Source organism: Dermacentor andersoni, chromosome 7 (assembly GCF_023375885.2).
Source record: "Dermacentor andersoni chromosome 7, qqDerAnde1_hic_scaffold, whole genome shotgun sequence".
NCBI classification, from domain to species: Eukaryota; Metazoa; Arthropoda; class Arachnida; order Ixodida; family Ixodidae; genus Dermacentor; species Dermacentor andersoni.
This window is the reverse complement of record NC_092820.1, coordinates 29,560,129-29,572,517: the sequence shown is the minus strand read 5'-3', so window position 1 is coordinate 29,572,517 and position 12,389 is coordinate 29,560,129. Positions and strand designations below refer to the sequence as shown.

At 45.7% G+C, this 12,389-nt stretch overlaps 1 protein-coding gene across 1 annotated transcript in view; it reads left to right on the top strand.

Annotated features, from left to right (window-relative positions):
* Window positions 1-8,937: 8,937 nt before the first annotated feature.
* The window catches only part of LOC126535346 (epoxide hydrolase 4-like), a 54,102-nt gene continuing 50,650 nt past the window's right edge, over window positions 8,938-12,389 (top strand). Inside the window, exon 1 of the mRNA XM_050182236.3 lies at window positions 8,938-9,218. Coding sequence (XP_050038193.1) covers window positions 9,015-9,218 — 204 coding nt within the window. The 5' untranslated portion in view covers window positions 8,938-9,014. The remainder of the gene's footprint in view (window positions 9,219-12,389) is intronic.

Here is a 12,389-nt window from a genome sequence, read left to right as displayed (position 1 = left end):
GCATTAAGACATAATCTCATTCACTGCGAATGACATTACACGTGCCGTGTAATAGGGGTATAAGGCGGTATGCACCTACGATTGTGAAAAATGTTGCGCAGGCTGATGATGTGCGAATAACAGATTATCTGGATTCTTGTCTTTCTGAATTTTGCCAGAATGACGTTCTGCAGCTTCGAGAAAAGATTAAAGCAATGTGTTTATTCTGCATTCATCAGTTTATACCTAACAAGCTTAAAAAGCCAGCTAAACATACACCATGGATAAATAGACGCACTATTCAATTAAAACGTAAAGCCAAATGCCTAAGAAGGAAAAGCCCAGCTACTGACAATTTACCCAGTGTTTGTGTTGCCCTTTCAGAGGCCATTGCAGAAGCAAAAAATTTTTATTTCAGCAACACTTTACTAAATTTTATTAAAGAAGATCCCCAGAAGTCCTGGAACATTATTAAGGAATGGAATAAATCCATAACGAACATTATCCACGATAGCATTCCAATAACTGATCCCAAGGCTGTTGCTAACCTTTTAAATGACCACTTCCACAGTGTCTTCTCCCCACCAACTAAACCCTCTTTCCAAACTTCACCGTCCTGCTCTTCTGACGTTAACATTTCTCATGAAGGTGTACTTAACATGCTCCTCCGGTTGCAAGTAAAATCATCTGTTGGTCCAGACGGCATACTTAACACCTTCCTTCGGCGTTATGCGGAACATTTAAGTAAATTCCTTATAGTAATCTCTCAGGCCTCTACATTCCGCGGTACTTCCGCTCGATTGGAAAGTAGCACGTGTTGTCCCTATATTAAAAAAAGGCGACCCAAGCTCAGTCTTGAATTACCGACCGATTTCCATATTATCCTCTTCTTGTAAATGAATTGCTCACATTGTTGCTGACTACATTAATGATTTCTTGAATAAGCGTAACATTTTATCTCCTTTCTAACATGGCTTCAGGAAGGGGCTCTCGACAGTCACCCAATTAAGCACAGTCATTCACTCGTTTGCTTCTGTTCTTGACAAGGCTGGCCAAGTAGATGTGATACTTTTGGATTTTTAAAATGCATTTGATGTAGTTCCTCATGACAAATTAATTTGTAAATTAGAATTCCTTGGTCTTCCTGCCTTTATCCTGTCCTGGGTTTCTGCTTACTTGACACGTCGAAAACAGTACGTAGTAATTGATGGGCAAGAGTCCGATTCTCTTTCAGTAACCTCTGGCGTGCTTCAAGGCAGCGTGCTTGGCCCACTACTATTTCTTATTTATTGTAACTACATGGTTGATGTAATAGAGGCCCCTGTCAATAGTCGTCTGTTCGCAGATGACTGTACCAGTTTTAATTATATTAATACAGTTAATGATCAACTATCTTTCCATATAGCCTTAAACAACATTCTTGAGTAGAGCAACAAGTGGGGAATGAAACTTAACTCACATAAATCTGTGCTTCTACGTATAACAAACAAAAGCTACCCCTGAAGTTATGTTATTCTATTGGCCAAGATCCCTTGGCCGAAGTGAGTGAGTACAAGTATCTTGGAATTACAATTACTAACAACATAAATTGGAATAGCCACATTGCTGCTACCGCCTCTTCTGCTTTCAGAAAGCTATTTGTACTTTGCCATAAGCTTAAACATGCATCCCATGAAGTAAAATCATTAGCTTATACCACATTTATTCGACCCAAATTGGAATACTCGTGCGTTATTTGGGACCTGTTTACCAAAATCAACATTAACGCCCTTGAAAGGATACAGAGAAGAGCCATACGTTTTATTTTTTCCAAATACAGCCAAGAAGAGTCTATAACTGAATTACTGCGGACAAATGGTTTTCGCACCTTTCAAACGAAGTGAAAAATAATACCCCTGAAGTTCCTTTACTCCTTCATAAACTGTAAGTTTTCTTTAGATCCTAGTCCATACATAACTCTTTCTGCATCCAGGAAAACCTGTCATTCCCACCCCTTCGCTCTCTCCCCTTACGTTGCCAGGACAAACCTCTTTAAATTTTGTTTCTTTCCTCGAACTATAGAAGAATGGAACCTCATCCCTTTCCATCATCTGAACTCCCCTGAATCAATTCAAACTCATATTACTAGTATTTCCTAAGTAACATTGCTGCTTCGTGCTATATTGTTTCATTTCTTAAATTTCATATTTTTGCAATTCTGCCTTTTCTACACGTATTTTTTATTTTGTTACCCTGCCCCTCCTGCTTGGGCCACATGGCCTGCAGTATGATGTAAAATAAAATTTAAAAAAAATAAAATCGGCAATTCGCTTTGTTATATCTAAATTTCGTTCTATTGAAATTCGACCATTTATACAGATAAGTATAGTCGCCAATCTATTTTTCTTACATGGAAAGGGGCTGCAGAATTTTCCGAATAATCGGGCAATTGAAGATGCAAATTTGAATGAGAAAACAATTTATTTTGACGAATTTGGGAGTCGCCGACGAATGATACGGTTTCATGCCACGTCAACAACATCTTCACATTGACAGTACGAATTAACCGAAGCCAGCCACGCTTTCGTGTGCACTCTGCCTCCACGACTGATAGTGTCGCCCACACTGGGACAACGCTATCACGAAAAGTGCCAGCAGTGGGGAGCGAATCGTCTGCCTCTCGCTCCAACGGGTCACCGAAACTCGAGATTACATACGCAACCTTCAATGCTAAATGTATGGGAAGACAGCTCACATGATGCCATGCCATCTCCCCACGCCAACTCTTTGCATACGGGGCGGATTACCTCTAAAAGAGGGTGCGCAGCTGCATATGCGCTCAGTCACGCTTACAGCCATGCGCAACCACAGCCAAGGCGCGCTTGAGCACGTTGCTGCGAGTTCGCTTCCCTCCCCCCTCTTTCCCTTTGCTCGCGCAGGAAGGTAGCACTCATGAAGCGACCATGAATAAAGGGAAAATCAGACATCCACCCGTTCGTAGCAAACGCTACAAAGGAAACCCATACGGGTTCCTCGAAAGAAAAGCCTCATAGTTGAAGAAAAGTTCGTCCTGGTCCGGGACTCGAACCCGGGACCACCACCTTTCCGGGGCAGCCGCTCTACCATCTGAGCTAACCAGGCGGCTAGCAGATGGCAGGGCGAAGTCGAATTTGTCGACAACACACGAGGCAAAGGCAAGGTTTGACGTAGTAGTTCTGCAGAAACCCGCAAGGTGGAGAGAAGTAATGAATAAAGGGAAAATCAGACATCCACCCGTTCGTAGCAATTGCTACAAAGGAAACCCATACGGGTTCCTCGAAACAAAAACCTCATAGTTGAAGAAAAATTCGTCCTGGTCCGGGACTCGAACCCGGGACCACCACCTTTCCGGGGCAGCCGCTCTACCATCTGAGCTAACCAGGCGGCTAGCAGATGGCAGGGCGAAGTCGAATTTGTCGACAACACACGAGGCAAAGGCAAGGTTTGACGTAGTAGCTCTGCGGAAACCCGCAAGGTGGAGAGAAGTAATGAATAAAGGGAAAATCAGACATCCACCCATTCGTAGCAAACGCTACAAAGGAAACCCGTACGGGTTCCTCGAAAGAAAAGCCTCATAGTTGAAGAAAAATTCGTCCTGGTCCGGGACTCGAACCCGGGACCACCACCTTTCCGGGGCAGCCGCTCTACCATCTGAGCTAACCAGGCGGCTAGCAGATGGCAGGGCGAAGTCGAATTTGTCGACAACACACGAGGCAAAGGCAAGGTTTGACGTAGTAGTTCTGCGGAAACCCGCAAGGTGGAGAGAAGTAATGAATAAAGGGAAAATCAGACATCCACCCGTTCGTAGCAATTGCTACAAAGGAAACCCATACGGGTTCCTCGAAACAAAAACCTCATAGTTGAAGAAAAATTCGTCCTGGTCCGGGACTCGAACCCGGGACCACCACCTTTCCGGGGCAGCCGCTCTACCATCTGAGCTAACCAGGCGGCTAGCAGATGGCAGGGCAAAGTCGAATTTGTCGACAACACACGAGGCAAAGGCAAGGTTTGACGTAGTAGTTCTGCGGAAACCCGCAAGGTGGAGAGAAGTAATGAATAAAGGGAAAATCAGACATCCACCCGTTCGTAGCAAACGCTACAAAGGAAACCCATACGGGTTCCTCGAAAGAAAAGCCTCATAGTTGAAGAAAAATTCGTCCTGGTCCGGGACTCGAACCCGGGACCACCGCCTTTCCGGGGCAGCCGCTCTACCATCTGAGCTAACCAGGCGGCTAGCAGATGGCAGGGCGAAGTCGAATTTGTCGACAACACACGAGGCAAAGGCAAGGTTTGACGTAGTAGTTCTGCGACCATCTTTTTTTTCTCACTCTTGCACACCTTCAGCACAAAGTGCGTGGGGTGCGATAGGATCTTATTGCACTTGGACTTTATACGGAACACAATGTGGCTCCACTTTGGCGGTCGCTCTTGTCGTGCCGAGAGGTGCATTTGCAAGCAACCGTTTTTAATTAAACCATTTGACCATCTGCATCCATGCAAGTTTCCATTTATTGTCTCGGCATTCCTTTGTGGCGGCAGTGAAATTTTGTCATATTGAAATGGCACACAAACACACTGGTTAGCATACCATGGTTAGTTCATATTTTCAGAGGAAAGAAGCTATTTGCTGAAGCAAACATCATCATCATCATCAGCCTGGTTACGCCCACTGCAGGGCAAAGGCCTCTCCCATACTTCTCCAACTGCCCCGGTCATGTGCTAATTGTGGCCATGTTGACCCTCCAAACTTCCTAATCTCATCTGCCCACCTAACTTTCTGTCGCCCCCTGCTACGCTTCCCTTCCCTCGGAATCCAGTCCGTAACCCTTAATGACCATCGGTTATCTTCCCTCCTCATTACATGTCCTGCCCATGCCCATTTCTTTTTCTTGATTTCAACTAAGATGTCATTAACGTGCGTTTGTTCCCTCACCCAATCTGCTCTTTTCTTATCCCTTAATGTTACACCTATCATTCTTCTTTCCATAGCTTGTTGCGTCGTCCTCAATTTAAGTAGAACCCTTTTCGTAAGCCTCCAGATTCTGCCCCGTACGTGAGTACTGGTAAGACACAGCTGTTATAAACTTTTCTCTTGAGGGATAATGGCAACCTGCTGTTCATGATCTCAGAATGCCTGCCAAACGCACCCCAGTCCATTCTTATTCTTCCGATTATTTCACTCTCATGATCCGGATCAGCAGTCACTACCTGTCCTAAGTAGATGTATTCCCTTACCACTTCCAGTGCCTCGCTACCTATCGTAAACTGCTGTTCCCTTCCGAGACTGTTAAACATTACTTAGTTTTTTGCAGATTAATCTTTAGTCCCACCCTTCTGCTCTGCCTCTCCAGGTCAGTGAGCATGCATTGTAGTTGGTCCCCTGAGTTACTAAGCAAGGCAATATCATCAGCGAAGCGCAAGTTACTAAGGTATTCTCCATTTACTCTTATCCCCAATTCTTCCCAATCCAGGTCTCTGATACCTCCTGTAAACATGCTGTGAATAGCATTGGAGAGATCGTATCTCCCTGCCTGACGCCTTTCTTTATAGGGATTTTGTTGCTTTCTTTATGGAGGACTACAGTGGCTGTGGAGCCGCTATAGGTATCTTTCAGTATTTTTACGTACGGCTCGTCTACACCCTGATTCCGCAATGCCTCCATGACTGCTGAGGTTTCGACTGAATCAAACGCTTTCTCATAATCAATGAAAGCTACATATAATGGTTGGTTATATTCCGCACATTTCTCTATCACCTGATTGATAGTGTGAATATGATCTATTGTTGAGTAGCCTTTACGGAATCCTGCCTGGTCCTTTGGTTGAAGGAAGTCTAAGGTGTTCCTGATTCTATTTGCAATTACCTTAGTAAATACTTTGTAGGCAACGGACAGTAAGCTGATCGGTCTATAATTTTTCAAGTCTTTGGCGTCATAGCAAACATAGTATCGTCATTATTGACAAGATGTACTGCTGGGATTCACACTATTGGAGTTCCATTCTTGAGAACAAAATCATACCAAGGCTGTAACTAAGTTGCATATTGACTGAAAATGTTATTGTCATGAAGTAGTGTTGTAATTAATACGGAATGGACCTTGATGTAAGCAACCTTATAGCCTAATTTTGCAACATTTGATCAGTGGTGAAGTGAATGCGCTTGCCCAGCATGATACTGTAATTAATGTAATAGTGAATAAATAAGTAATACTATAGATAAGTATGGCATGGTTAAAAAGGGGACAAGTTTTTGATAATCTGGATACCATATGCTATGCTCTTCTTTTATTCTAGAAAGGCGATGGCAGTTTTTGGCAAGGACTAAGAGAGTACAAATTTGGTTCTCGAAGGATTAATCTGTAGCCTGTCTTTACGGCACCAGTTGCTTACGTTTATTCGGTAAGTATTTAGTTTAGTGATTAACGACTTCAGAGGCTTATCAGAGGTAAATATGGTTGCATTGTCTGCATGTCATATATATACAGACAATGCAACTATAAGATATGATATTCATGACTGCATGCTATGTTAGTGCTCATGAAGAGAGGCGAGCAAACTGCACATTTTCCAATGCAAGGCTAGATTATTGGAGAGTGCACTTCTGGTGATTGTGCTGTGCTCTCTTAGCCTCAAGTTAACCTATCGTCCAGTTTATCCTACTTCAAACAAGTTCATGGGAAGATGGAGGCTAGAGGTAATGGAGAGTGATTGAGCAGGGAATGCCGCCATTTAGACTTGGGGCACCAACTGCTTTGCTTAGCAGTGTTCATGTAGCTCAGACTTTCTACTCATTGGTGGGGGGGGGGAATAAGCTGGTACGTATAGAATGGTGAGTCAAATCAGAGTGTTCAAAGAAAGAATAGTGGCAGGACAGTGCTATAGAGAGGTCGGGGTAATGCTGCTCGTTTTTCATTTGTCCTAGTATACATTTTTTTTAGTGCCTGTTTTCTGGGATGACTGGGCCTGCCACATCGACATGTCCTGGCTGCACGTGTGGATTTGTTTTTGTTACCCTGGCTTCTCGGAGGAACCAACAGCAGCAACCCTACCTGTTCCCTCCCTAATAAACACTGCCGATATACCCCTCCCCTTTTTCTTCAATGCTTTGACTTTCCTTGCCATACTCTGCACACCAGCTTATTTGGGAAAGTGAGCAACAAAAAATGCTGCCAAGGAAAGCAGTTGTTTCTCCGACGAAGACAAGTCCCCTTGTTGAAACGTGGGCTGAAGTGGCATTCCTGTTTCTACCGTTGTTTTTGTCTTGTCCTATGTGAAGTTATACAACAGGACGAGGAAATCTTACACACATCACTGTCATCATAATTAACCCACTTTTATGCCCACTGCAGAGGAAGAAGGCCTCGTGCCTGCAAGTTTCCTAGGTTCATCACGCCACCTAATTTTCTGCCAGCCTCAACTAGGCTTCTCTTCGCTTGGCGCCCATTCTACGACTCTGATGCACCACTGGTTATCTGTCCCACGCAGTGTATGGCCTGTCCAGCTCATTTTTTTCCCTCTTAATGTCAACTAGAATGTCGGCTAGCTCCGTTTGCTCCCTTATCAACACCGCAACCTTCCCGTCTCTTAACACTACGCTTAAAATTTTTTAGCTCGATCGCTAGTTGTGCAGTCCTTATTAATGCCACTATTATATGGAACACAATTTTATGCGTGTTTTATGTCGCACTTGTCACTCGCTGCCTTGCAGCAACCTGCAGCAGTCTCCCTGTGCAACAAGCTCTCAAACTACCACAGCCATACTTAACTCCTATGTCACCTAAACACGAGATAATCAATTAGACATAATTTCTTAGTTCCGAAAATTGGCTGTTATGAAGGTTGATGTACAGTAATACCTCATGTGATATTGTTTTCAATAGAACGATACTTTAATTGTAACCAGCAGAGTTTTACACAATAGGGCACTGTATAGAGCTACTGGATAAAGTTCGAATATAGCAAAAAGAACAGGGACGGCAATATAGCTTCCACTGTAGCGATGCACAATTATTCGATCCCTAATTAAAACCCGTTATGTATCATTAGCATTATGTTTCGCTCACTTGGCAATGATGCTATGCAACATATATATATATATATATATATATATATATATATATTGCATAGTATTTTCCACGTCTTCAAAATTTCTGGAATCTTGACATCTCTACTGGGGCGTCCACTACCCCTCTCCTGTGCTGGTTTTACAGCAGTCGGTGTAAAGATTACTTAGCAACTGCCTTTCACTAAGGCTAAAAATATTTTTTTTTTTCTTCGAAGTTGTGATTCACGCAAGCCAAAAAAGCAATGCGAATGAACACGGTGTCGCCATAGGCGCTGCTGTTTCCACCTACATCACGGCGATGCCACAGCAGTACGAGTAGTAAATATCCTCCAAGCACCAGTAGCTGTCAAGCCGTCTGCCGTACGGAAGATCCAAGCAACATACACATTTTGTGGTGTGCAGAGCATTTGCCAAACGTTGTCGCAAGATTGGCGCGCACAACTCAAAAGCCCCAAACCAAACAAACTAGCATTTCGACAATCGGCCTCATATCTCAGCGCTGTTCATTGTCAAACGTATTTAGACTTGCCTCTCCCACACTTAATCTTTAACTATCTGCAAGCAAAATGTGCAGCTTAAACTCAATCTTTTATATTGGCTGTTCAACGCACAGTTTGCGTCGATGGCGCGTACAAAAAATTTATGGGCGCCGCCATTTTTAAAACGAGCGGAAGTGGCATCTTGTTCAACTTTTCTCATTTCTTTTGCCGACATCAATACACACTAAGTGTTTTACCGCCGAGTGAAACAATGTTTTTATGCGGTGAGAACAAATAACATTTGTCGGCGCAGTAATTTCTTTCGCGCACGCGCAGACCGCGTTCTGCGCTCCACGTGAGTCGCCGAGCTGCGCGCCGGTGCATTTCCAACGGGTGACGCGAGTGTTGCGGCGAAGCGCAACCAGCAGGCATCGCAGGCAACCCATCCCAAGACAGGGCGCATCGAGCGCAGCGATGGCGTTCAAGACGTTGCGACGGGCGTTAAGTCAGATCTTGCTGGTGACGATCGGCACCTGCTTGGGACTCTGGGTGTGTCTCAGGATCGGCTTACAGGTGCTGTTTAAAGGGAAGTCCATACTGACGCCCAAGCAGCGTCCCGAAGAGCCGGCGTGTCTCCGCGACCCGGCTCTGGGATCCCACGAATTCGTCACTTTGCAGGTGTGTGATGTCATCTACGATCGCTTTGCTCCGGCTGCCTCGCTTCGACTCATTCGCGTATGAATGACCTAAGCGCGTTTTGCATCAACTTGTGTAGTGGTCTTGTTACTAATGGGCCGCTGTATTGCTTGTGTCAGCCTAATTATTCCGGGGCTTGTCTCGCATCACCGTGCATGCGAGTCAAATCTGAAGCTGCTCCCACCATGCCTTGTCAATCACTTGTGGACACTTCGTTCGAGGTTTGTTTCGATTTGCAAGCTGCTCATGCCGGCGAGCGTGGTATCGTTATCGAAAGCGACGCGCTCGGCCGCCGCCACTGACGTTTGTTTCATTACGTAACGCCGTGGGAGAACGCGTCGCCCTTCACGTAGGCGGGCGGCCTAGAAGGGTCTCGAGCGAAGCGGTATTTTTCAGGGGTGCACGGCGGTTATCACAAAGCTCCGCTATCGCCGCAGTCTGGGCAACTTCTGTGCGCCCAGACGTCCCCTGCTGATTGGCGGTGTGCGTGTCCCCTCTGACGGCGCAGTTGTTTTTCAGTGATGCGAGCCGACGCCCCTAGTAATTCGACCGCCCTGCAGCTGTCACCGCACTGACGAGGCATGTCCGATGAAGTTGTTGATGCGCTGCCGGTTCGGAGCCAGCAGACCTCCTGTTCCCCATCAGCCGCCTGTCACAGTTTTGTTTCTTGTTGCGATCGCATTCGCTCCGGTGGTACCGACAAGCCCTCCCCGAACTTGACGGGCGGCGCGCGGCTACAGGCGAATTCAAGCAACCACAAAAGGAGCTTTCAGCTACAAAAATGAAACTGCTACCGCAAACTGGATCCACTGCTTTTTGCGGAGCTGTTGCTTTATGTTATTTTCTCTCGCTCGCATCTCGGCTGTTTGTTGTACGTCTGTATGCGTTTGCCCGCTTTCGAGGCGTCGACGTGCGCGTTTGAGCGCCCCACTCGCGACCTGTCACGCCGTGCTTCATTCATTCAGTCGCGGCATCGACGCCTCCCATCGGGCGCGTATTTTGCTTCCTCTGCGTCCGCACCGCGCGACCGGAGATGGCGGACGCGCTTTTTGAGCGAGGACGTGTGCGCTCGCGGGAAACTTGAGCTCGAGTGTGCAGGCGTGGGCGAGGAGGTTCGCGCGAATCCTCGCTCCGTGGCGTCTGGCCGCTTTCGGGAGCACTGGAAGGCAATTAAACGAAAACGGGGCGCTTAACTTACGTAACTGCACCCATTTCGTCTTCCCGGCTAACTTCGATTCGGGCCATGTTGTATAAACACTGGAGCAGGTTGTAGGCGCATATGTGTGTGTTAGAGAATAAAAGACCCCATTTTATGTAAATGCAAACAGTTACCTCCTGTCGCAAGAAAAACTTACAGAAATTCTAAGAATTGTCCACTAATGCGTAACCATTGTTTGGCTTGGCTGTGACTTCGTTATTGTGTAGTTTTGATTACTTGCTTTTCCTAGCTATGCGCTTGCCTACCGATGGCATTTGCGGTGGCAATTGAATGCTTACGCTTTAGAATTGTCAGGTTTTATTGCCACATCCAACCCCTTCAATGCGATAGTACCAATTGAGCCGGAACGGCAGGCACGAGCATGCCTCGCAGAGCGGTCTAAAGGGAGCACCAGCTGCCGTATTAGCGCATGAAGCATAGCGTGAGGAGAGAGTGCATCGCCATGGTAACATGTCACCCTCGCTGTTGCTCTTGCAAGCCTGTGTTATGCGTCCTTTCCTATCCGTGCAAGCTATCGCCTGCGTTCTGACTGCGCCTTTAAGGCCCAATGGAAACGCACCAAGCGTCTCGCGTGCCCGCTTGCCGTCAAGGTGTTCCTAACTCGAAGGCCACTCAGCAAATCGGGCCACCCCAAAATTTCAAGTTGGCCCACCATTTAAGTTGACTCACCCCCCAATTTAAGTTGGCCCGCCTCTAAATTTCAATTTGGCCCTCCCCCAAACTTCAGTTGGTCGTCCCCCAGATTTCAAGTTGACCCATCCCAAAACTTAAGTTCGCCCACTCTCAAATTTAAGTTGGGCCACTCTCAACTTTCATGTTGGCCCACCCCCAAATTTCAGTTGGCAGACCTCCAAATTTCATTTGGCCCACCCCTACTATAAACTTCCCCATTCATTTTCTCAAAAATCCTATGTATGTTTATGGGTATTTTCTTTCTTCTTTTTTTGCTTTTCCTTATCGCTTAAAGGCTACAATTAAATGTCTTAACTTTGCAAATTACGCATTTTTGTGCAGAAATAAGGCATTACACTTTTCGTGTCACAGGGCTGGGGAGCTCGCCAAAGAATGCTTACACACTAATAATGGAGCCTTCGATTGTAAAAAAAAAAAAAAAGAAGAAATGAAGAGTCCAGTCTGCTGACCTTGGCACTTTATTTTAATCTGAGGACAGCTGTGTGCGCTGCCATTTGTTGCTATTGTCTGCTGACAACCGCCATGTGACATGATAGCTTGAACACAGGTGTTCTTTGTGTGTTCCTTTCTTTTCTTTCATTCGTTCTTCCCCATGACACATTGTAGCACCGAACATGCTATCGACCCTTTTCATGGAGCAGTTTGCTTCAGAGGAACAAGATGGCACTCTTGGCGGCATGCTGCACATTGCCTCAGTGAAAGCCCAATAATAAGAAACCATTACAATTTCCGCCCTGCTTCTGTGCAATGAGCTGTCAGAAATGCAACTGGGTGTGCGCTAACACACTGCGCTCCATTCATGCTGCAGAATGTGGAACAGTGCAGGGAAAACGTGTGCAGTTGTTGACTGCAAAAGTTGTGACTGGCTAATTGAGAAAGGGAATGAATCTGTGTGATCAAGTTCACGGACCGCTGATACATGAGGACTGCCTGTGTTGCTGGCCCTTTGCAATGCACAGCGTTTCCTGAGGACAAAAAAAACATATTAGCTCATCCACCACCGTTGCATCGCTAACCTCCAAGAAAAAGGAGGAAGTGTATTTCATTGCACACCTCGCATATTTCTAAACAGTTGTCACCCAGTGAATTAATTCCAAGTGAATACGCCTTGTGAACCCCCTGGATACAATTAATAAATTGCAGTATGTACTGTATTCAATTAAGAAGGCAATTTCTGCAATTATGCTAATTATTCAGCTAGCCATTTTGATTTCTCGAAGTAATGTTGGCCTCATCAAGTA